The 25,105-nt window shown below is 46.4% G+C and overlaps 1 protein-coding gene across 4 annotated transcripts in view; it reads right to left on the bottom strand.

Annotated features, from left to right (window-relative positions):
- NRP2 (neuropilin 2) overlaps positions 1 to 25,105 on the bottom strand; it is a 120,437-nt gene that overhangs the window by 64,100 nt on the left and 31,232 nt on the right. For all 4 annotated transcript variants that reach the window (XM_010861026.1, XM_010861027.1, XM_010861028.1 and 1 more), the window contains exons 3-7: positions 21,375 to 21,556; positions 14,369 to 14,599; positions 12,852 to 13,007; positions 10,729 to 10,898; positions 8,767 to 8,922 (exon numbers count right to left, since the gene is read on the bottom strand). In XM_010861026.1, the coding sequence (XP_010859328.1) occupies positions 8,767 to 8,922; positions 10,729 to 10,898; positions 12,852 to 13,007; positions 14,369 to 14,599; positions 21,375 to 21,556 (895 nt within the window). The remainder of the gene's footprint in view (positions 1 to 8,766; positions 8,923 to 10,728; positions 10,899 to 12,851; positions 13,008 to 14,368; positions 14,600 to 21,374; positions 21,557 to 25,105) is intronic.

Here is a 25,105-nt window from a genome sequence, read left to right as displayed (position 1 = left end):
GCTGTGGATTTTCATACATTTCAAATAGTGCTCAGACTCAGGACACCTGGTGACTGCTCCACTCAGAGGGAGAATATAACTTGTTGATGTTTTGGTTCAATAACAGTGCAAATTATTAATAAACGAAGAATAATAAATAACAACACCTTAGTCCTCACATATTGTCTTGTGCCCAAAGATATCAAAGTACAATTTATGAAAATCCATTTTTAATGAAACATTAAGCAGTTTCTATTTCTCCAGACCCAATGGATTTATAAGGACTCTATTTTTCTCCCTGCACGGCCCTATTTATAGCTGGTAAATGCTATCATATATTATACATCTTTATGACTTTCTCAATGCTTCTGTGGTTTCAGAATCACCCTTCATATGTTTTCTGATCAAATTCTCTGAGATGGATTCTTGGCTTCCAGTCGAGGCACTGCAAGGTAAGGAGTTGGCGTGCTTGGGAAATGATGCCAGGAAATTGGTTTCACTCCCTATTCCCTGCCGACTCACTGAATCACTATAGGCAAATCAATAAACCTTAGATACCTTGATTTCTCCTTCAGGAAAATAAAGTAGATAGCAGGCTTGCAAATAGACACTGGACTTTACCAGCCGGCCCTCCCTGCTGGCTCTAGGGTCAGCACCACAGCCAGGACAGACATTAGACGGGAAGCTACAGCACGAGTAACAAATAGGTCTCTGTTTAACTGGGAAAGTTCAAGCCTTGAAAGCCATTAACTCTCAAGTCCCACCTTGAGGCCAAGAATTTTCAGGCCATAACTTCACAGTGAGGAGTCCACATTGTTGAGAAAACTCAGTGACTTGTCAGCGTATGGCACACCCAGATAGATGTACATAAAATGTGAAGATCACATTTTAACATCTGCTTTAAAAGCTGGATGTCACAGATGGTATATGTTTTTGTTAACTAAAAAAAAAAAAGTTAATATGGTTGCTTCCCCACCCAAAGGAAAAAGTGTGAAAAGAAGTGTGTTCAAGGTGATCCTAGCTTTCTAAAGAGGTGGGATAGCATTGATTATGTTGTAATTACTAATGTGTGTGTGTGTGTGTGTGTGTATGTATATATATATCTGAATGTATGAAGCTATGTTGAATATAGAGTTCTTCAAGCGCACTTCTGTAAACCAAGTTTGAAAAACAATTCAGGGCACGAAGTGGTTTAGATAATCCATTTGGTGCCTTGCTGAATTCCGAACATAATCCAACACTTGCCAATTGATTCTGGAGACCTTTGGTTTATTTTCAGTAAGACAGAATCTGAAACCGGCAGCACTTCATGGATTTTTTGATTTGCACCTCTGGGAGAGGGGGGCATCTGCCAATTAAATTGGCTGCTATCCAATATCCCAGTTTGGTTATTATCTACAAATCACTCTTCTCCCACCCAGAAAAAGGAAACAACACGTTTCGACCATTTCTGTGAGCTCATAAGGCATGGACTATGTAAAAAAGAAAAGTATATATATATATATGCATATGTATGTGTGTGTATATACATTTATACTGTAATAAGAAACATCTAGCCAGAAAGCATCATGTTTGGTTTTTGAGGTCATCTGTTCTTTGTCTTTCACCCCCTTTCCAGTCACAGCCACCACTTCTTGCTGACCCCTCCCGAAGATCTCTTTGAAGAACATGCAGTGACTCAGGTGCCACTGAGAACAGTTACTGTTTCACTGCCTCCCTGGGAGTCCTCTTTGAGGGTGGATTCTCTGCCAGCCCTAAATCTCTCTCCCATACGCTGTTCATCCCTGCCATCAACATCCGGGTGCCCAGGCCAGGGTAGACACTCAACAGTCTTTGAGCCTCTCGGCGGAGAGACAAGCACAGGCTCGCGGTGCTCCTGGATGCCTGACCTTCCTCCGTCAGGCAGGCCCTTTGGTCCACAGATGCAGACTCTCATTCTGTGCACTGCCTCCCACCTGCCTGGGCTTCATTCATTCCGTCTGTGCATGCCCGTCCCTTCATTACCTATAGTGTGACCTACAGTTTACTTCTATTTTGCTGTAAATATGTGAATGCAACTGGCTCCAGGAACTGCCCAGAGAGCAGAAAATTTTTCAAAGACAACACAGTGCTGGAGCCCTGAGGTAGAAACTGTGCAGGAGATCTTTTTCTCCTCCCTTTCTTTTTTAAAAATAAATATTTCTCTTCACTAATAAATGTTTCATTGCATCCAAAGTTCTCCTTTTCAATCTACTTGGCACAGACTCTCAAGGAGCAGAACAAAGCCAGCAGAGAAGAGAGGTGGCAGGAATGGAGGGCAGAGATGGGGGAAAACAGGAGCACATTTTAAACATTCTTCTCAGGAACCACCACACTGACCCATCCTCACTCAGGACCAAATGCTGGTCCTCCCTCTCCCACCCGCTTTCCCTTGCATTTTCTCTAAAATCAGCCATTGGGGCTACACCAGGAAATAAATGGTTAATCAATGAATACCATCCTGCTTAATTAATTTGTTGCACCAAACAGGCAAGGGTAGGGGTGGGGATGGGGGCCTGCTGCACTCGGGGAAAATGATGTTAAGGTAATGGACTTTTTTTTCCTGTTTGTAAATCTTGGTCCTGACATTTCTCTCTTAAAACTCTTCCTTCAAGACTATAAATTTTTTTTTTAAAGCTGCTTTCATTCTAGTGAATGTGGGAACTTAGCCAGATACAGAATCAGAAGGGATGTCTCTCTCCTGTATAAATATATATCTATGAGAGACACTGAGAAAGAGAATTTAAGGGCGGGAAGGGATGGGGGTAGGGCAAAGAAATTCCCTAACCACCAAATGCTCATTTACCACCACGATGCCCTCCTATCTCCTCCTCCTTTACTTTAGGGCTGTTTTGATCGTCAGGCAGCATTGCTAATGTGAAGGAGGAGACAGAAGAGCAGGAGCTTATTGTGGGGTGTAGGGCAAGGAAAGCTGATTTTTTTTTCTGGGGGTGGGGGGCGGAGGTGGGTAGTATGTACACATCCCCATCTGTGTGTGCCTTGAGGGGCCCGTTAGATTTACTGCAGGATCAAGTTACCCCCATCGAGATGCCGAGCCCTGGAACACAGCATAGTAACAGGATTAGGGTTTCAGGATTTGAGACAGGAAAGCATGAGGGAGGAGAGGAGCAGAGGACAGCTCAGGGATTGGGGGCTGGAGGAGAGATGGGCTGCAAGAGAGTGGAATATCAGAGCCATGAGGGTGTATTCGCATGAGGTGGGGCAGAAATAGACATTCTACCTGGGTGGGAAGGGCCTCCAACTGAATACCTCCTGAAAGAACACTGCCACATTATTTAAGAAGGCACCTTTTTTAATCTCCAGGTGGGGAAAAGAGAGCAAAAAGCGTACAGGGAATGAGGTTGCTAAATCTACCTGTCAACTGTACTCTTTTTCTAGAAGAAATCTCAGGAAACCACAGAGCAGGGAACCGGTGACAGCAAAGAACCCGACAATCTACCTGGCGAAGTGCTCACCCCACTGTTCATCCGGAGGTGCTTGGGCTTTTGCCCAAGCAAAATCACGGCACCATTTCACATTTCCTGCTGTCTGCTCCGTCCCACTGGCCGTGGGTCTGGAAAGCACAAGGAATTTAGCATCAAGGCTGTAAGCGCCAGGGAGGCTGGCCTCCAGTCCTGGAGACAATTCAGCACCCATGGGAGTTGGGTGAAGCCAGCCATGGGGGCCTGATGGAGAAAAGGTTCCAAGCTTATGTATAATGAAATTTTCCCTGGAGCTTCCTAAGTGGAGAGGCTAAAGGTCTGAGCTCATCCCATGGCAAATGGATAAGGGACAAACTTAATTACCAAGGGCCCTCGATTCTTCTTGGTTATAATTGAGGGGGGCAGATAGGGGGGCAGATAAACTGGGGGACTTGAATTCGGAGAGGACATCAGTCCTCTTCTGAACATACATGACCCTGGACAATATAATCATATCTATGACTTCTAGATGTCCATTGCTAGCTGATGGTTTGAGTCACTGTCTGAATATTATACACAATAAGTAAAATTACTACAATAAAAGGGAAAAGGAAAGCCAGTCATCCACCAGGAGGCTTCAAAAAAAGATATATATATATTTTTTTTTTTTTTTTTTTTTAAACCCAAATTTTCATTTGCATTCCTAACTGAAGCCTGAGGGGTACGGTTTACCTGTGGCAGCTCACGTACAGGCCCCATCAGATGCACGGAGAGGTCTGGATGACTTATCAGGTCCCTTCCAGACCTATGGTTTTAAGAGAGGCAGATAAATATCCCATGGGGCCTTGTTACTTTTAAATTGATAACTTGCTTCTGCTCAAGAAGAGCTCTGTGGGTCTAATACATTAATTATATCTGCAGAGAGCCTTCCATCTATGGATCCCAAGGTGCTCTGCCTACAGCAAAAAAGGCACCATTCCATTTGGGCCAGCAGAAACACTGAGGCACGGAGCTGCAAAGAGAAATCTCCAAGGTCACGCAGTGCATCATCCGAGAAGGTCTGAAGAGAGACACCACGTGGTTCTAACCTTTAGCCAATTAATTTGGTGGTGGGGGGGGTTGTCTTTCTTCTTAAGTTTCTGAAAGCTTCACAAAGGGTTTTAAATTTCTCAGATGGCTCTCACAATGATTTGTTTTAATTTGGAAAATAAATATAGAACTGAGGATTTTTGAAGTGATGGGGGAGTGGTTATTCGTTCTGAAGGGATGTGGCCAAAGTGACTTCATTCAAGTTCCAGCTCAGGATTCTATGATGGGGTCCCAAATCCAAAATGATGAGCCCAGTGCCCTCAAAGCACAACTTGCCTTCAGAGCTCCACGAATGTGCGCCTCTCTTGAACCCTGGATGGAACATTGAGGAAGCCAATTTCCCTCTGAATGCAAGATGGTGAGCCATCATGATTATGAGAAGACTGGTCTGAACTCAAAAGCATGGAGACCGGTGCCTTCCACAGGGACTCCACAGTTCCCCCAAGTCCCTGGGGCAAATTACTTTGCCCGAGAGCTTCAGTTCCACAGTCTTAAACACTGTTAAATTCTGAAGCAAATAAGCCAGCGCCTGAGGGTTCCCCGAGCCCCTTGGAAGTCATCATTACGTTAATAAGAATGAGCTTAGTGCATTTCTGCCGCTCATTACGGGTAATTTTGAAAACTCTTGGACCCAAACCTTACCCAATCCCTGTCCTAACCTTTCCATCTTCAATCTGGCCATCAGGATACAGGTAGCACCCGACAGACTTTTTCTTTTAGTCCAAATTTCTTCCAAACACTTCAGAACAGCCCAGCAATACTGTGACTAAGAACAATGTAACACGAGTGACATCAGCAAGAAAGATGCTCACATGTACCCAATAAGGGACAATTGAAATTAGAGGCTTTTGCTTAGACCTGTAAGGGCATGGCCTGTGTCCTCCTGGCTTGACAGCAGCCTCGGTTTCACTGCCTCCAGTGTAGACTCACAGAACCAGCATCTCAGAGGTGAGCAGGAGCCTAGCCAAGGCCTTGTGCCTTCCAGCTCTTTCCATCTTTCTCCACGCCCCTCCCTTGGCCTGTGTGTACATAATTTTGTCTATAATTATAGACATACATAGTAACTTTCCACTATTGTACTTACAATGCTATGTCTGTGTTTGGGGTATTATTAATACAGCTGGTGAAACCAAAGGCAGTAGTTTTATGCTTGTGGTTTCTGAAGAAATATATGTGAAGCAATTTGTATAATCTAAAAGAGCACACAGGCTGGCTATGGGCTCTAACAGGTGGAAGAGCTCTCTGCCTTGTGGTTACACAATAAATATGCATGAGAAGGTCCCCCTGTAGGAAAATCATAGGTTCCATTTTTATGGCATGCGGAGTTGGGTAAGGATTTGGGGATGTGCTGTACACGTGCCTGTGTAACCGGGCTGCATTTTGCCTGGAGAATCCTTGCAATATCCCCAGCAACAGGGTAATGCCTTTCTCATCCGCAGCCTCACCGTTACCTGTTGGATGGAAAGGGCCTAAGAAGAGGCTGCTTCCAGGCTGTGGGAGGTTGGAAAAGAGCTCTTCAGTCAGTCCCCCTCACTTCCTAGCCTCAAGGAAGTCTTCCCCCACCATAGGCTCAGGCCTTGCCTCAGCCCAGCCTGGGTTCAAACTGTAGAGAGTGTTTTGCAAGCGACTAGCACAGCCATCCCCCACCACCCTGAGTGTTCGTTAATCTTGTTTTCCTCCAACTTCCCCAATTCCCTGGCCTTTGGTATACCGCACTGGTGTTGACAGAGACCAGGGAATGGAAATCAGTCCCCACATTTCTGCCCCAAACATCACCATCCCCTCCTTGCACACCCCGTGCACTGGGTCCCATCTGCAACCCCTCCCAACTGCCCACAGAGCAGAGCCCACTCCTGCCTCCACCTCTGTTGGGCTTTGCTCACAGGTCCTGCTGGCTGAATTCTGCTTTTGAGTCCACTTAGTGCCAGTGTGCTTGGCACGGTGCCCACCATCCGGCAGCTACAAAGGGAAACAGTGGTAGTGTCCTGGGTCGACGAAGCCTCTCCCCACACTGCCCCCTGGTCCCCTCCTCACCCCACCTCCCCTTCATGGCATCAACTCAAACTGCAGCAGACTTGACAAATCTATTTGGCACGGTTCACTCAACTATTTCAGCCCGAACAGCCAGAGAGCTGCGCTGACACACCATGAACGGTGCGGAATCTGCACATTAAATACAGACGTCTGGGAGCAGATCCGATAATGAAGGAGCAGCAGAGATCATCCATGGACTCAAGGACCCGGAGGTCTCCTCCCTCGGCTGCCACACCAGAGTGGGGACAAGGGAGCACAGGGAGGGGGCAATGCTTGATTGGCAGCCTTTCCATTCTTCTGCCTCCTTCTAGGTACCAAGAAGGAAATTACCCCATGGTTTCTAGGGAAAGAAATTTAGTCATGGGTGAGAAGAGGAGGCAAAGGGGAGAGAGAGAGAGAAAATAAAAGAGATGAGAATGTATCCCGTATGAAAAAGTGGAGAAGAATGGTTCTAAAGGAGTCCAGAAAGCTACATTTAATTGTCAGGAATATCTTCCCTGCAGAACCAATACCAGGGATAAAGCCAGGGAGGACAGCATTCTATCAAAATGTGCAGTGCTAAGGTATTTCCAAAAGCAGATTTCCTACAAATGGTGTTTTAAATAGCATCCCAGTCCATCTGCGTGCTTTTAAAATCGGCTTATGCTACAGTATCCCTCTGGCCAGCGCTGCTTAGTCATTGAGCCTGGACAGGGAGGTGGTTAGGGGAACCTCTTCCTCCTCCCCTGTACCCACCCCAAGCCAGATGCTGGCCCTTGCCTGCCTGGCTGAATTTCTGGGTTCTAGCAGTTTCTTATGGAAAAGGGAGGGTGGAAAGAGAGGGCACGAGAAGGAGCGGGCTGGGATGAGGACTTCATCCACAGAGCTCCCAGCACCCCATGCCGACTCTGGCTTGCTGTGTCCAAGTCACATTTAGTAACTCTCCCTGAAACAAAAGCAGGCAATGAGAAACCAGACCTGATCAACACATCAAAATGCAGAAGTCTTTCAATTGCTAAGTCTCTCACTTTCTTTATCTGTGAAATGGGGAGTGTGTGTGAGAGAGAGAGAGAGAGAGACCTGGTAATATCTAGAAGCCATGATTTCAGATGAATGGTGCCATGTTACTATGGCGATCTTAATTTTTAAAAATCCACTCCTTTAAAAACTCACATTTCCCGAGTGAAGCAGTGCCAACATTATAGTTTGGGATTTTCTGGGCCCAAGGTTTCCTGTTACAACAGCAAGAACAAGCTGCCTTGGGGCAGTGACACAGGCTGAGGGCACCTTGTTTGGAAAAGACCTTTGGCCTCTCAAGGTTGGGCCACCTATCTACCCTTTTGATAACTCACAGCCTGACAGACAGGGAGAGAGATACTCTCCCTCACTCCCCAATTCCATTCAGAGAAGGATGAGCGTTTTCCTTTGAGACCCAAGAGTCAGCCCACAAAGAACAATGCTCCTGCCCTGCCCAGGTGAGACCACTGGCCATTTCCAATAAGCCTTTCCATGCACTGAGTCTACCTTATAACCAGTATGTACATTGCCAGCGCCAGCTGCAGACCTGTTCACTGCCAGAATGCCACGTGTTGTAGAAAGCTGAGACCAGACATTCATCCATATATACAACAAAAGCCTCACATCACCCACGAGGACACGCCTGTGGGAGCCCCAGACGCTGAAGGCACCAGCCTTGCAGATTCAATGCCTTACTGCCAAGCATGACTGCCAGTTCAGATCTCATCCCCAACAAACCGAATTTCTCCTCATTATTTATTGTCCTCTTTTTCCTTCGGGACATTGAGATTCCCTTTTAGGATCTGTGCCCTTTTATTTCCAGCCCTCAGTAACTCCCCGAACTGCAGTTTCATGGGGTTTTGTGACTGTTAACGCAGCATGTGGAAGGGACTCAGGCCATCAATGCTCAATGAATCCTGCACAGGGAGACACGGGCCAGGAACACATTCTCTCCTTCATTTGTAGTCAGAGAGCACTCTGCAAGCTCTTTCTCTCTCTGCTGTACAAGATACAACAGCAGCCAGGCTGTCGGAGAAAACGGTGTCTTCCAATCACTTTAGCATAAGAAAGAATATTTTCAGGGCCAGTGTCTCCGGTGCCTCCATCAATTACTGGAGCCTTAGGGAACAAGGCTGCCTTGTCCATGTGGGGTGGGTTTGCAGCCCCTCTTGACCCACCCCTCCTGCTCTGCCCCATGCGTGCCCCTGTGGTGGGGCCATGGTTTTACCTTGTGGTTCTTGCCGTGCCGGTACACCATCCAGTCCTCACCATTAGTGCTCACTTCCAGCTTGTAGGATTTGACATAATAGCCATTCTGAGTTTCCCTGGAAATCGCTCCCTGCGTTGCAATGGCTGTGAGCACAGTTAGAAAGCGTAGGTCCACCTGGAGAAGGAAGGCGAAGAAGGATGGGTGTCTTGACTCCCCACACAGGGCAGCATCTGGGCTTTCCTTCATAGGACACCATTGCAGTACTTGACTCCCAACCCGTGTCTGTGATTCACTCACAGGTATTGGTGGTCAGTATCTGTCGGCATCCACTAGAGAGTTAAACTCGACATATTCAAACTACATTGGACACCTCTGACATTGTAGCTTGAGTTTTATTTCTTTTTTTTTTCTTTCTTTCTTTTTTTGTAAATTTGAACAGACAGGATGACTGTTTATCTTAAAGGAATCGTTGACCATCTAGAACTATGACCCCTTTTTACTTTACCACGACCTGCCTTGGATAGTGAAAGCGGATGCTGTTTTACAGGAACAATGGCTAAATCCAATCCACTCCACTCTGATCCAGCCTAGCTGCCAAAGTCTCAGCTCAGAGCTGTTTCTCCTCCCCTCAGTCCCTCACTCCATTGTGTATTTAGTCGCTTGGGTCACCAAGGGGTCAAAAGGCATGTAGAGTCTGCCCAAGCAATTAGGCTTATGGACCAAGTGCCGACCTTTTGTCCGACAAGGAGGATGGCCAACATTTTGAGCCACCTTCCCTTCCACAACACCAAACCCATTTGGAAATTGCTAGGTGTCATTCCTTTGCAGGCTGCAGTGTTTCTTAACAACAATCTCCCTGTGATCAAAACTGAGCCAGCACGCCCTGGTAAAATTGGATTCAGTAAACATGTATTAGCTACTTAATATGTGCTCAGCATGATTAAGCGTTCTGAAGAAGTACATAGTGCTGTATATGTGTATGATAAACAAGTGGAGAGCAATAGGAGAAAGAATACGATTAGGGCTCAAAACAAGGACTACAGTCAACGGAATGCTGGCTGTCAGTAAGAACTTTCTGGAAGCTGTGCTAGATGAGGAGGATTATTGGAGAGGAAGAGAAGAGAGTGACAGATGGCCTTAGGGTTGGGCTGTTAGAGCTCATTCTATGGAATGCTCTGGAAGTTTCGAAGAGGTCTTTCTCCCTTTCCTGTCATCTGCTCAGTAACGTCCTTCTCAGAGCAGAGGCTGGTAGGACAAGCTAGTCTCAGAGCTAGGACAGGCTTGTCAGCAGGTCACAAGGCTACCTACCATGCGTCATGAAAGCAGTCCTTGCTCTAGCCTGGAACTAGCGGCTTGGCCTCCCCTGGGGACCAGCACTGGACCGGTGTGTAGAGCAAGGGAGGATTACTCCACAAAAGCTGCACGTCTTATTCAGAAGGAAAGCAAACAATAGTCTGAAAAACTGCTGCAGGGCATCCACGCGACTGGAATTTCATTCCTGGTAGTGATAATTTCCCACGTGGTCTCCTGATGGCTATCAGCAAAACCTTCCTGGCAGGGCTCCCTCCAAACAGCAGAGATCACAAAAGGTTGCCATGCTTCTCAGCCAGCCTGCCCTTAGGAAAAATGCCCCCTACGTCCTGAGGCCTCCCTCTGCCAAGAATGAGGACGCTCTGGAACTGTTTATAGAAGTTGCTTGGATGTCTACAGTGAAAGGGCAAACCCCCTCCCAGCCCAGAAAGTCCACCAGGGCCTGGTAATCTTCACAGGGCAAGGCAGTGTCCATTTCATCCTGACGCTTAGCACAGTGCCTGGCGCTGTGCTTGTGCCTAGAATATGGATTTCTTAGGATGGATGGATGAGAGGAGTTCTCAATTATGTTATGCTTATTTTCTTCATGTCCTTTGTTGACTCTAATGAAGGAGCCAGCTGCCTTACCCACCGAAGCACACACACTCTAAACAGCCTTTGAGTCAGTACCTGGAGATACTCCTTGCTGGAGTCCAAGTTGGGTGTCCAGCCATTGTCGTCACCATGGAGCCGGCTTTGCTGAGGTGTCCACCTCCCATCAGAATACATAGATGAGGCACTGATCTGTTCATTAGCAATCCGGCCAGACTCCATTCCCAGAGGGACATTGCACTGAAAGTCTGGCGGGTAGAGATGGTCAAGGGCAGAAGTTAGGTCTCATAGCCTTAAACCCCCGAGACGCCCAAAATGCTGCTCCCTTCAAGGGGTGAGTCCTTTCAGGCACTCCTTCATGTTAAAGACCTAATTCTACACTCACATTTTACAAACAATGATGCCAAGTCACAGAGCTTGACAGCCCCTCTTGGTCTGAAAGGAACTAAATTTGACCTAAAAGAAATTGGGCTGTGGATAAATAAGAATCATCATAGAAATTAAAAATACAATCTAAAGCACAAGAACTGTTAGTGCTGCAGGCTACGGATGCTCCCAAACTCCAGATGCACCATTATTGAAATAACAGGTAAACGTGTGATAGACTTGGGTGGGCTGATACGTCGTGGGAAGCCTGCTTTATTAATAAACACCCAGGAGGCACTTTTGCTTCTTTCTTTCACTCAACTGTCTCATGAGTTCTGGCACCAAAGACAGACATTACAAAGCAATAAATACCTGTCTTTGGGAGTCCTCTCTGTGAGTACATGCGTGTCATTCTATATTAGCCTGCACCACCTGTCTGGGCAGCTGGCCTCAGAAGTCACTTCCTCTGGCCTTGTGCCGTCAGTTTAATTGCTGTCCTTCCCGTGATCCCTCAGACACTGGTCAATACATGTGTGTGCACGTGTCAGATAAGGACCAGCAATCTCTCTCAGGTATCAAACCCACTCTGTTGCTCGGTGACCACACTGACCGCCTGCAGAACTCGGTTAACTCGCAATACTGTTCTCTTGTCTCTCAACCTTCATGAGCTCTTTGAAGAAAAAACAAAACCCAGAATGAAACCCGTCCCTTGGCCAGGCTGCCGTGTGGTAAACTGTCAACAGCCATGGCAGGATTCGCCCAGCTCCAATCATCCTGAAAGTGTGCCTCTGGTCATTCACGTGATCATTTAGGTTTCTCAGTGAAGATGACAGCACCTCTGAAGTCCACACCCAAGAGGAACTGATTTAAAGATACAGCTCAGAGCAAGAGACTGATGGTCTGGATGGCAAGGTCCATGACTGCTGGGGGCTGGATTAGATCTTCTATGCTTTTCACAGTGCCCGTTACACAGCAGAAGCTTAAAAAACCGTGTTTACTGGCAGAACAAAGTGAAAATCCAGCAGTGTACCAGCCTAGTGAGAGAAACTCTAGTCAGGCCCAGAGAGATTTCATGTTAAAACACATGTATATAGAGAGAGGTTTAAAATTTCTCCATTTCTGAGACTTCCCTGGCTGTCCAGTGGTTAGGGCTCTGAGCTTCCAATGCAAGGGGCGTGGGTTCAATCCTTGGTTGGGGAACTAGGATCCCACATGCATGGTGCGACCGAAAGAAAAAAAAAAGTTCTATTTTTCTGACAGTGGTCACTGAGACTTGGAGAGTGAGGAAAATGACCCCAGACTGAAAGAAAAGCACATGCATGTGTGTTAAGTCGCTCAGTCGTGTCTGACTCTTTGCCTGACCCCATGGACTGTAGCCCACCAGGCTCCTCTGTCCATGGGATGGATTCTCCAGGCAAGAATACTGGAGTGGGTTGCTATTCCCTTCTCCAGGGGACCTTCCTGACCCAGGGATCGAATGCACATCTCTTACATCTCCTGCAGGTGATTCTTTACCACTAGCAGCACCTGGGAAACCCACCAAAAATAGCACATGGGGGACTCAATATAGATACCTTAAGTACTCTCCCTTTCATTCTGAGGCTTGAGATGGTCCTGTGACTTTCCCTGGGAATAACTAATTCTTGGCATACATACTTTTTCTTTAAAGAAATGAGCACCCAGACTGACATTTACTCTATTTTCATTCATCTCTGCCCAGCAAGAGGCTACAGCTCCATTCCCTTGAGGTCTGACTTTCCCCCTCCTTCTTTTGCAGAGATCACCCTCACAGCCCCCATGGGAGGACAGGTCAGTTTCCCAGCCAGCCAACTCACTCTCCAGTGGCTCTTGATGGACCAGGTAGTAACGTGCAGAGAAGCCGTCCTTGGCTACCGCCATGTCCGTGTGAAAGGTCAGAGAGAGGATCCCCGTGGCCGAACGGAGTTCAGAAGGTGTTTTGGTCCCACAGTACTTGCCAATCAGGGGTCCAACTGGACAGGAAGGACAAAGAGAGGTCACAGACATGAACACACCAGACCCCAATCTCCATACATTCTTCCTTCCCATAATTCCAAGTCATTCAACACAGCATCACTCGGGATGCCTTGGCACAAAACAACCAGAGATACAGTTTCAGAACAATGCCTAATATTTTTTTCCTGCACATTAAACAGTATTTTCACTGACCTGGCTTCATTCTGTTTTCACAGCCCTGCGAGATGGGCTGGAAAGGTATCATTATAATGCTTGTTCCACAGAAGAAGAAATTGAGGTTTGGAGAGGGCACATGACTGTTCATTGTGCATACAGCCAGGAAATAGCAGAGCGGGGACTCCAACACATTTCCTGACTAAATCTTATGCTTGTCTGAGGAAATGAAATTGCTTAGACATCAAGTCTCCCTTACAGTGTAAAATACTTAGAATGATGATAGAAGTGAAAGATGAGTTTCCTCACCGATACTATATACCCAAGACTCATGCTGGTCTCTACATGAGAAGCACAGGTGCCTCTTGGCTTTGGGGGATGAACTTTTTTTTTAACATCTCTGACTATAGTTAGTTGGTTAGTGTTAGTGGCTCAGTTGGGTCCAACTCTTTGCAACCCTATGGACTGTAGCCTGCCAGGCTTCTTTGTCCATAGAATTCTCCAGACAAGAATACTGGAGTGGGTTGCCATTCCCTTCTCCAGGGGATCTTCCTGACCCAGGGATCAAACCTGGGCTTCCACATTGCAGGCAGATTCTTTACCATCTGAGCCACCAGGGAAGCCTGTGACTATAAATGATAATAAAATTATAGTAATTATAATGATGATGATAGCAGCTTATTTATACAGATATTAATAAGACACAGAGCTGCTAAGATCAGAGCCACAGTTCAAACTTAGTCTCGCTTTAGAGTCCTATTTGGACATAGAGAGTGGTCACTGAGTCACTTTCTACAGAGCAGAAGAAAATATGACCTATAGGTTTTCTCATCCTCATCCAAGTATCACTCAGTCTCCTTCTATGCTTAGTCACTCAGTTGTGTCTGACTCTTTGCGACCCCATGGACTCTAGCCCACCAGGCTCCTCTGTCCATGGGGATTCTCTAGGCAAGAACACTGGAGTGGGTTGCCATGCCTTCCTCCAGTCTCCTATCCTTCTGCAAAGAAGTATCCCCAAGTGAGGAAACTGCCTTTCCACAGTTTTTCTGAAGTCATCCCTGGGAAGGATAAGAGAAAGTCATCATGGGTCACAGATAAACTCTGAAGAGCTTTAACTTCTTTGTTCTCTGTTTTTTATTGCCACTAAAGCAATTAACAGGCAATGAAGCTACTGGGAAGGGCCTAGTGAGGCGCCATCACTCACCATGGGGGATGCCATCCCAGATGTCCAGCCAATCGTATTTGCAGTCTCCCTCTCCCACCTGCAAAGGGTCATGCTCCAGGTCAAAGGTCAAGAACTGCAGGATGATCTCCATCTTGGGTTTGGCCAGGATGGTGAAAGTGCAGTCCAAGTTGTGTGGGTACTTGTCGGGAAACCCGGGGGACTCGATTGTCCCATTGGGGCTCGTGAAGTTCTTTGAACAATCTTCAGAGCCTGTAGGTGAAAGAGAAGCAGAGCCTTAAGAGAATGGAAGAGGATGCCTTTCTCTGTTGTGTCTGTCACACGGGTTATTTAAATGTTTGGGCCAAAATTTCCTTACTCAAGAAGTTTTTGTTTCCACTGGAGTGGCCCTTGAAGCAACAGACTTTTCACATCCACATTTCAAGCCCTTAAGCCAGACCATCTTTAGGGGAGAAATTAGGGAGGCGAGCAGGCTTGCTCTACATATTAGAGTAAAAGTGGCAATTAAGGATTTGGGAGGAGGGGTGGTGTAGAAAGAAGCATGTGTGAGAGACAGAGAGAGAGGGAGAGAGAAAGATGGATTCCCTTGAAAAGAGGAACAGAGTCTTCTTTCTCAGTTACTCAGCTGCTTGCTCCAGAAATGTAAGTTATTTCAATCCTTAAGGAAGGCTTGCTGATTGCCAGCAGGGGAAACAATGTGACCCCTTATTTACTGCTGACCTCAACACTAGCCCCTATTGTACCAGAGCCAACTTGGTGCCCCCGTCTCCCTCCAAGATCCAAGGTGCCTCAGGGGAGGGGCAAAGGGGAGCTCGGGTCTCATTCATGTCATGACTATATTAAAACGAGTGGCTCTGTAGTGGCCAGACAATGAACAATTGAGGTTTGCAGCCAGTGGATCACAGCAGGGTTTGGGGATGTTAAAGGCCACTCCTGCAGAAAGTTTGGAAAAAATGTGGCAGTGCATTGGCATTTGGATGGCTTCTGGCTCTTTTGTGGTAGGGATGGCCTTGTTTCTCCCCTAAGCTCCTATGTCTGCTTTCTCAGGACTGATGGAGGCGTCTTATTAAATGCCACACACATTCGCCTCCCAGTGCAGGCTTGGACCGCAGTGGGAGCTCGTAAAAGGATTACAGCTACCCTCTCCCCTAATGCCTCTAGGCGGAGTCACATTAAACGGGCCCTCATGTGCTGTAACCCAGCCACCATTTGCCAGGGCGGGCCTGGGACAGTCCCAGGACAGGAGCGGGGCCCAGGGAGCTGCTCGGAGCCAGAAGTGTTGCAAGTTAATGTGATGAATGTAAATGCTGCACAATTAGAATTGATTTCACTATGTTCTGATTTTAAAATTTAAAAAGGGAGCAGGATTTATGAGGAGAATAACAGGCACTTTAAGCATGAAGGAAAAAAACAGAGAAATACTAGATAAACCAGGTGTTTACTGGCAGGAAGTGTTCTCTGGGGATCCCACTGAAATATAACTGTGTGATGTCAATACGCTGATCCTAGCCCGCAGCGATGTCTTTATCCGTGGCTCCTGCTGCAGCCCCTCTGCGAGTCTTTTTATTGATGACGGCTATCTGGAAAGCGGCAAACGTCTGACTTGGAAAAGGTGCCATGCAAATAATCGGGGGAGGGGGGAGGGGAACTTTCTTTAGCATCAGACAGGAAGTTCCAATATCCCTACCCACCTGTCCATCACCTCTGCCCTTCCAGCCAGCACTGTGCCTTGGCAGGGTGGGAACCCGGCACACCTGGGGTGAGAGTTAATCTTTTCAGGATTCTTCTCAGCCTCTCTAATGTGGCATCCCAGAAGCTCTGCACTGCATCATTCAGAGGCAAGCTGGTCCATGGGGCAGCAAGGCCAGGAGGCAGCAGCTGAGATGACCTCTCCCCCAGTTTGTTTACCACGGTATTCCCAGCTTTGTTTACCACCAGGACCCCAGCTTCTGAGGGCCTCCTCAGTGGTTCAGGATGAGGCAGTTTAGGAAAGCCAAGCCAGCTGGCAGCGCTTCAGGGGGCAGAGAGGAATTTTCAAAAGGTTAGCATTTATGGCTGCTGGGCCACTTAGCCAGAGGAAATTAACTCTATTCACAAGTTGCTTCCAGAACTAGGAAAGGCCTCCTGACAGTCCCTCCTGGAGTTTGCCTATTGTCATTCCTCTCCAAGGCTAGGGGAATCCCCACCCCCTGGGCGTGGGAATTTATAGAGGAATCTTTCTTTGGTCCCTGTCATCCATAAGGGACACAAAGGAGACTTAGAAAGCCCCAGGAGGCCTGGAGAACGTAAGATCCTAAAGTGCCCACAGTTTCCAAGGTTCTGTGGTCCTGTAATGGACTGGAGAGAATTTTTCAATATGGCTATATGTGTGTGTGTGTGTGTGTGTGTGTGTGTTCTGAGTCGTGTCCAGCTCTGCGACTCCATGGACTAGCCCATCAGGCTCCTCTGTCCATGGAATTTTCTAGACAAGAATACTAGAGTGGGTTGCCATTTTCTACTCCTGGGGATCTTAGGGGTTGAACCCGCATCTCTTGTGTCTCCTGCATTGGCAGGCAGATTCTTTACTGCTGAGCCACTTGGAAAGCATGGGTGTATCCTATGGCTGAAACTCCAATACTTTGGCCACCTGATGCGAAGAGCCAACTCATTGGAAAAGACCCTGATGCTGGGGAAGATTGAAGGCAAAAGGAGAAGGGAGAGGCAGAGGATGAGATGGTTAGATAGCATCACTGACTCAACAAACATGAATCTGAGCAAACCTCGGGAGACTGTGAAGGACAGGGAAGCCTGGTGTGCTGCAGTCCATGCAGTTGAAAAGAGTCGGACATGACTTAGCGACTGAACAACATCAACAAATCCTGTGGCTTATTTTGAATGAGGGAGAAAAACAGTTTTATCCTCTTTATGCAGAAAAATCAAGCCTGTCCATTACAATCATTTATCCATTTATAATGGCGCCATCTTGCTGTTTGGACTATGGTCATTGTCAGAAAGTAGGCAGCTAAATATCGAATGTGGGGAAGAGATCTCAGGAAAGGTGACTATTCCTGGGGCAAGAGTTGAGTCTTGCAGATACCTACCTAAACCAAGATGTTTTTCTGCAATGTGCTAAATGAATTAAAAATTAAGAAAATAGCTCAGTCAACAGATACTCAAGTTCATGCAATGGTAAGATTGTCCATAGTAGCTAGGGGATTTTGCTACCGTGAATGATTTCATACCAAAGGACTCTGGTATGAAAAATGCCCATCCTGTGGTTTTTCACTGTAAATTGTATAATAACTCTGCAAGCGGAAGAAGAACCTGCAAGCACAAGGCTGTTGAAAACATGGTGCATTTATCCAAAATTGAGCTGGGTCTAACCACAAAAGGTAAATCTAGTTCTTCAATTGAAGAAGTGGGAGTAGGGGGCACCCCAGGTTTTCTCCGTTTGTGGATAAAGTGAGATTTCAGTTTCTAAAATTTCACTGGGCCCCAGGAAAGAAAACTCGATCTTGTACTTTGGTCAGAAGACAATCAGGAAACAAACATACAAAAACCCCATGTTTTCCAGTGATTCCATTTCCGATGTTACTTTTTAAATTATTTTAAAATTCCTTTCTCTGTTATGCTTATGATTTGGTGATTTGGGATCACCCTTTTTGTATGTGGACATACGTAGACTCTTTCATAAACCACTTCATTCAGGGCAGACATGAATCTCCCCCTCCAGCCTCTTGGTCCCATCTGTACTGAATCGTGGGTTTATTTCTGTGGGTATAACTCTGCAGCAGAGCCCTGCCTGGGTGATGTGCGGTTGAAGGCTTCCTGAGTCCTCGGCACAGTTGTGTATCTGTGTTTATACTTCCCCCTTCTCTCTCTTTATGAATCTGACTAGCAAACACAACTGTGTTTGTTTGGATTTCCTCAGCATGTTCATGCGTTTCTTTCATGTTCTGTGGATGACGTAACTTTGTGTATTTTCTCTCAGGGCTCCAACAGTGGAGATCTGGGTGAGGGACCTGGAAGAACGCTCATCTTCCTAAACTTCTCAGTTTTGAATTTGACACAGCCGCCCCCCCACCCCTGCACCTGTGTGTGCCTTATTGAGGATAAGTTGCTCTTTCCAATAGGCATGATAGCACGTGTGAATGGCTCCAGGGCCACTGGGCTCTCACTTTCTTTCTTACAATCCCCAGAAGAATGATTGCTATTGGCAGGGCTGTTATCTCCTGTTGTTGCATTAATCTCTTTCTTCCTTCCTAGGCAATCCCCATCCTTAAAGTAGACTGTCCCAATTCCCCATGCCCAAGTCACCTGCTTGGCTGCCTTTTTTGTTTCTAGGCAGTCCACAGATTTGCTGCCTCATTCAAAATCCTACATCAGCCTACCCTCAAAACAGTAATGCTGAGTTATGATGAGCTCTGTGTATTTTGTCTTTTAATATCGACCCTTCAAATTTGCATGATGGATAGAACTAACGGGGGCTTCCCTGGTGGCTCTGTGGTAAAGAATCTGCCTGTAATGCAGAAAACAGGTTTGATCCCTGGATCAGGAAGATCTCCTGGAGGAGGGCATGGCAACCCACGCGAGTATCCTTGCCTGGAGAATCCTATGGACTGAGGAGCCTGGAGGACTATAGTCCATAGGGTCACAAAGAATTGGACCCAACTGAATACCTTAGCAGGCAGGCAGGCATAGAGCTAATATTCACGTTTTTATGTTGATTTCTGGAGGATGTGGTACTGTCCTTTGTGAAATACTAAGTTGGGAAGTATGAAACATATTTGAGCTGTAATGGTCCTCCCCATTCTTGTTCTGACTTCTGGTGGCCAGCTCTCTGGAAGCCTTTGCTTGGAGCAGCTTTCATGGTCAACCCAGTAGGGCTGAATGGCAGCTTTAGCACTGGGGACCTAGTTATCTAAAGGAATTCCCAGATTCCCCGCTGTCCAAGCCACTTGACGGCTTCCTCATTTTCATATCCAGAGCACGTTCTTCTTTGAAATTAATTTTTATTGGAGCATAGTTGCTTTACAATGTGTGTTAGTTTCTATTGTACAGCAAAATGAATCAGCCATACATACACACATATCCCCTCCGTTTTGGACTGCCATCCCATTCAGGTCACCACAGTGCATTAAGTACAAATCCACAGCATGTTACATATGTGTGCTAAGTCACTTCAGCCGTGTGTGACTGTGTACGACCCCACGGACTGTAGCCTGCCAGGCTCCTCTGCCCATGGGATGCTCCAGGCAAGAATACTGGAGCGGGTTGCCATGCCCTCCTCCAGGGGATCTTTCCCGTCAGGGACTGAACCCGTGTCTCCAGCATTGGCAGGCGGGCTCCTGCCTAGCAGGAACTAGCGCCACCTAGGAAGCGTCCATAGCATGTTAATCATAACTTGATCCTTACTCTGCCTCATATTATAGTTTATACCTTTCAAGTTACGTATCTATTTACACATAGTCATTCAATAACATCAACTATGCACCTGTTATGTGCTGTCTCCCCCACCAGAAGAGCACCAACACCCATTTCCTTCCTTCTCTCTTCCATCTCCCCATTGCTCCCCAGCAGATGATGGTATAATGAGTGGTCCATCGTTGCTGGGGGCACTAACTAATCTGGATCTCGCATAGGACTCAACGGAATGTGGATAAGCCTATCTGCCAGTCTTGGGCCAGTCCCTAGCCGCCCGACGCACAGATCGTCAGTCCCCATGACATCAAGTACTCAGGAGCATGACCACCCATGGCAGACGGACCTTCTCAGGACTCATGCTCTGGGACAGTCCCAGCTCCCACTCTGGCTCCACACAGTTCCTTCAGCCCCACCCCTTTACTGGATCCTACGATCTTGTTCTCAGGCAGACAAATCGGGCAAATATTTAGACAGAGTGGATATAAAAAGTGCTTTCAGCAGCTACCACTTCCTTTCAAGAATTGTTTGGCGAAAAAGAAAATATATATGAATAGTTCCCCTCACACTGAACTCAACAGGCGCCGGGCTTTGGGCTCCGTGATGACAAGGCTGACAGCTTCCCCTTTCAGCAGACTCTGCCCACGAGTTGTAAAACGTGGGCTGCTGGAGAGGGAAACACAGTCCTGGATGGGGCAGGAGCCCCCGAGGTGGGGGGATAGGCAGGGGGGAGGGGAGAACTGGAGGACAGGCTTCACTTAGCCTCAAGTTAATGAGCTCACACATCGGAGGGAAGGATACACTGCTCTGAGCGCTTCCGTGGAGATGCTGAACTAGCGTCTTGTGAATCAAAGTTGTCTCGACTCTAGGGAGAATAAGCATTAGCCCATATTCTCAGGGTCTAAAAGTAATCTAAGGGGGACCTAATGGAAAGCAAGCAGTCAACTTAAAAGTTCTCTGCTTCTCCTTCTTCTATCTTTTTCAGGGAGTCAGCTTCTTTGCCACTTAGGAAGTGGGGGTTCAATGGTTAGACGTGATACAGTGGATCAGCAGGGGGAATTTCTAGGAGTCATATTTGTATCTAAAATTACTGCACGATCCCATTGGTGGTGGGGTCACAGTTAAGATTTTTAGGGACTCCAAACACTGAAAAGATTATGTCCTTCCTCCCCATGTGGTACTAAAGAAAGGCTATTAAATTATGAAGTAATTTGGAGGAAGTTCAACCAAGTTTTGCTTTCACCATGATTACTGCATTAAACACACACACACACACACACACACACATCAGATTTTTTCCAAATGTGTTTTTCTATATAATAGATGTCCCTACTCTTTTGTTGTCGCAATCACCCAAACACTAACCCTGCAGTTTGCCCTCTTAAATTGGCTGGAAACTTAAATGGGCTTTTCAACTTAGACAGTCTCCAGGCTCACCTTGAACACTCTTCCCTCCATCAACTCTCTCAGGCTGGATAAAACTGGAACCCTGACCACGTAGGTCAACCCACTGGGCTTCATCTATGAACACATAACTATCAGGCAGATCCGATACACAGTGCCTGGTGGCCAAACACAGCTGGCGATGGCGGAGTCCCTGCTTGCCCCAACTCACGACCACACTGACCTGTCTTGAAGATCTCATAGCGCAGGGAGAAGCCTGCCCCCTGCCGGGCGTAGTCGGAGGTGAACTTGATGTAGAGGACCGAGCCCGAGGAGATTATGGTGGGTGGGGCGATGTTTCCACAGTGCTTTCCCAGGAGATCTGCGGATTCGCTGTCCCCATCTCGAATCTCAATGAAGTCATACCTGGGTGCAGACAGCATAAAGGGGCACATATGAAAAAAGATCACTGCTAGGAGATGAAATGGACTACTGTCTCCCTCCAGCTCAGGTGCTCTCCATCCACTTCTAGACATTAAGGTGTTCTGGATGGATAAACAAAGGGCACTTAGGTTTACTTGTAGAGACTGGCAAACACAGATACAGGAAGTTGCTTTACTAAAGCCACAGAGAATGAGCACCTCTGTGCATGGTTAGACTTTAAGGCCTTATCTCTTGCTCACATAAGAGCAGTAGCGTCATTCCATCAAATGTCTCATTTTTTTTTCTCCATTCGGTAGCACCATTTTTATTTTCATCGTGATCTATCTGAATCTTAGTCTTTTCTTCTTGGCTCTGTGTCTCTGCATGTTACTTAACCCCTGTGAGCATCAATTACTTCATCTATAAGATGCGGATAAAGATATCCACTTCAGGGGACTGGGACAGAGATGGAATGAAAAAAATGTAAGGAAGGGCTGGGCACCGAGTCAGGCACATGGGGGATGTTTCAGAGATTTTTATTTTTTATTTTTTTGCCTCTTTTCCAAGTTTCAGTTCTCTCCTGAACTGAAGGGATCAACCCTTCTTTTCTTTAACTGTTAGTAATAAAGACTCCCCAGTCGTGGGCTATCTCCCTCCCTGAGATGACTCTGAGAAGTTCACATCAGCAGTGTCTATCTGGTCAACAACACGTTTTTTTAAAAGGAATCAGCACCGTATTAGATAAGGCAATAAAAACCTTTTTCCAAAAGCAGGGGGTGAATCCCAGGGGACCCAGCTTCTGTGAGCACATAACTATTAGTCTCAGCAAGAGGCTGAGCGGGCTGCCTTCCTTACCCTGAAGACCTGAGCTCATTTCAAACAGAATCAAATTGGCCCAGGTAGGGGGAGACACCTCAAAGACATCCTTGGCTAGGTTCACAGGACTGCACAGGTACTGTGCCATCTTATCTGTACAGATGCATGCTTTCAGCTTCAGCATGTGGTCTGGCAAGCCTCACTGTCCCAAGTCTGTGGTCTTCATCTGGGCTCCTGGGGAACACCCTGTCACAACTGCTGACGTGGAAAATTTCTTCCCTACTAACTCCCTCAAATTGCTGGTCACTGTACCATTATTTAATGAAAGCCATCCATCTCCTTCTCCACCCTGTTTATGTATTTTGCATCAAGCTGTTAAAACAACATGTACAAAATCTCTTCCACTGGGGAAAAGAGAGGGACTGGAAAGGCTACCTTCCCTGGGATGTACCCACCGGCTCCTGCCACACGCACGGGGTCTGGGGGAGCTGGTGGCCTGCAGAAGTGGCCTGTCTGAACCGGAGTGGTCTGAGGCCTCCTTGCAGACCCCGGAAGCCATACTTCAGATGGTTCAGCCACTTCCAAATAAATAGGCCTTCGAAGGGAGTATATGGAGTGGACCAGGGTTAGTTCATTTGTAGACCCCAGAGGGCTGGAATTCTACAGTCAAAAGAATCACAGAAGTTGGTTAGAGTCTGGAGAAGGGAGATGGCAGGGTTTTCCCCCAGGAGCTCCGGAGAGATGGCCACAGATTGGGAAAGGCTGCAGGGGTGGGGAATCTGTTAGGTCTGTGCTTTCAGTGTGGGAGATGATGCTGACACTGAAAGTGTGCTTCCTCAGTTCCAAAACATAAGTGAAAAGACAGTTTTTTCTCAAAGGAAATTCCCCCAGACCTTCTGGAAAATCCCTCCTTGTTATTTCCACATCGAGATAAGCACCGCTGGACAGTCACTCTCAGCTGAGTAATGGCAATGCCTTCCTTCGCAGGGTGCACAATGCTGGAGCACAACTGTACCCACTGAGCAGACAGGACCCAGCTTGCCTGGAAGGGCAAGAGCACCCCCACCCCCACCTCATTCCGGAAGGAGGCAGAACCCAGCTCAGCCTTACTAGCTGAGTCACTCAGGCAAGTCACTCAACCTCTCTGAGCCTCAGAAATGGAAAAAATAAGAGCACGATAGGGATACTAGAACCTTCCTTTCAGTTCTTCTGAAATTTAAAGGACACACACAATCTATAGAAAGTGTCTAGGACACGGACTGGCATGAGTGTGGACTTCGTAACTGTTCACAGAGATTTGTTGTGTTTCCAAGCCCATTTCAGAGGGGAAGAGGCTGAGCCATAGAGCAGAAGTGATTCTCCCGAAGAGAGAGAGCCAGTGAATGAGGTGCTGTCTAAGGGGGAATGTGCATCTGCTCATTTTGGAGGGCATTTTGGCAAAAATATGACAAAAGTTAATATATACATATTCTTTAATCCAGCAATCCCACTGCTAGGAATTTTTCCTAGCAAAATAATCAGACAATTGTGCAAAGAAGTATATGCATCTTTGTGTGTGTGTGCATATTTTAAAAAGCACGGAAAACGTGAAAACATGCTTTGTTTATAAAAAGCATGTGTCTAAATGTCTGACAACAGTGGTGGGTAAATCAGTTTTGGACACTGTAGGTATAGGTGTTTTTTTTTTTTTTTTGGCCTTTAAGGAAAAATGTCCATGGTATATAATTAAGCTGAAAAACAGTAGATTGTTTTAAAAGTATTCTTTAAAATATATGTAAGTATATAAATTTCCTTGCATATACACACAGAAAAAGCCTGAAAGACTACAGACTAAAATATTAACTGTGATGAAATAAATTGATGGTGGGTAAAATATACTGATGGGGGATAATTTGTAATTTTTTGCTTTCTTCTTTTATATTATCTGAATTGTTTATAATAAGTCTTCACTTCTTTAAAATACATAAAGATCCTTCTATTAAGAATTTTTTTCCCAAGTAGAAGAGTTGAGAAAAATAACCCAGCTCTCATAATTTTGCAGATAAAAAGTGCCACCATCATGATGACAACCATCATCCATAAGACTTAAATAAGACATAGCTTGTTGGAGCACCTAGAATAGTGTCAGGGACATGGCCCGCACTCAATGAAAATTTAAAACAATTTTAAAGAGACCATCACATACTTCCAGTTGTTGTGTTGCCAGTTTCTATAAAGGACACAGAGAGGCCCTGACATCCACCTGGCTTGTTCATTAGAAGTGGAGGGTTTTATCTCCAAATCACCCATGACGTCATTTAGGGGATTAACAGAATCAGCAATGAAGCTGAAGTACCCAAAACATGTCATAGCTGCAAACTTGCCTCAATTTACTCAACAGATATATCATCTAAATCCTTTTGGGTAACATGGCTAGCTGTAAATACATCCTCACATATCTACATACACGTTAGTGAAGGGAGGCATTTTTGAAAAAGGTTCACACAAATCAGTCATATACAGCTTCTCTCTGAGCCTGTTATTTAAAGGACCCTCTGGTGAATCCTTTTTTGAAGCAAATAATCAGCCCTTACTTGAACTTCTTAGCAAAACTGAATTTTCCTATCAGGTTTACTTGAGGGGAAAACAACCCAGAGTTACAATCTGGCAGCTAAAATTCCCCTTCCCTTCAGCGTCTGGGGTTCTGCCCTGTGGACCAACTCCAGCTCACCACCAAGTCTTCTGGCTGGGCTTTTT

The sequence above is a fragment of the Bison bison genome, unplaced genomic scaffold (genome assembly GCF_000754665.1).
Source record: "Bison bison bison isolate TAMUID 2011002044 unplaced genomic scaffold, Bison_UMD1.0 scf7180017864471, whole genome shotgun sequence".
Classification (NCBI taxonomy): Eukaryota; Metazoa; Chordata; class Mammalia; order Artiodactyla; family Bovidae; genus Bison; species Bison bison.
The sequence above is the reverse complement of the archived record's forward strand: the minus strand, read 5'-3'. Positions and strand labels throughout refer to the sequence as shown.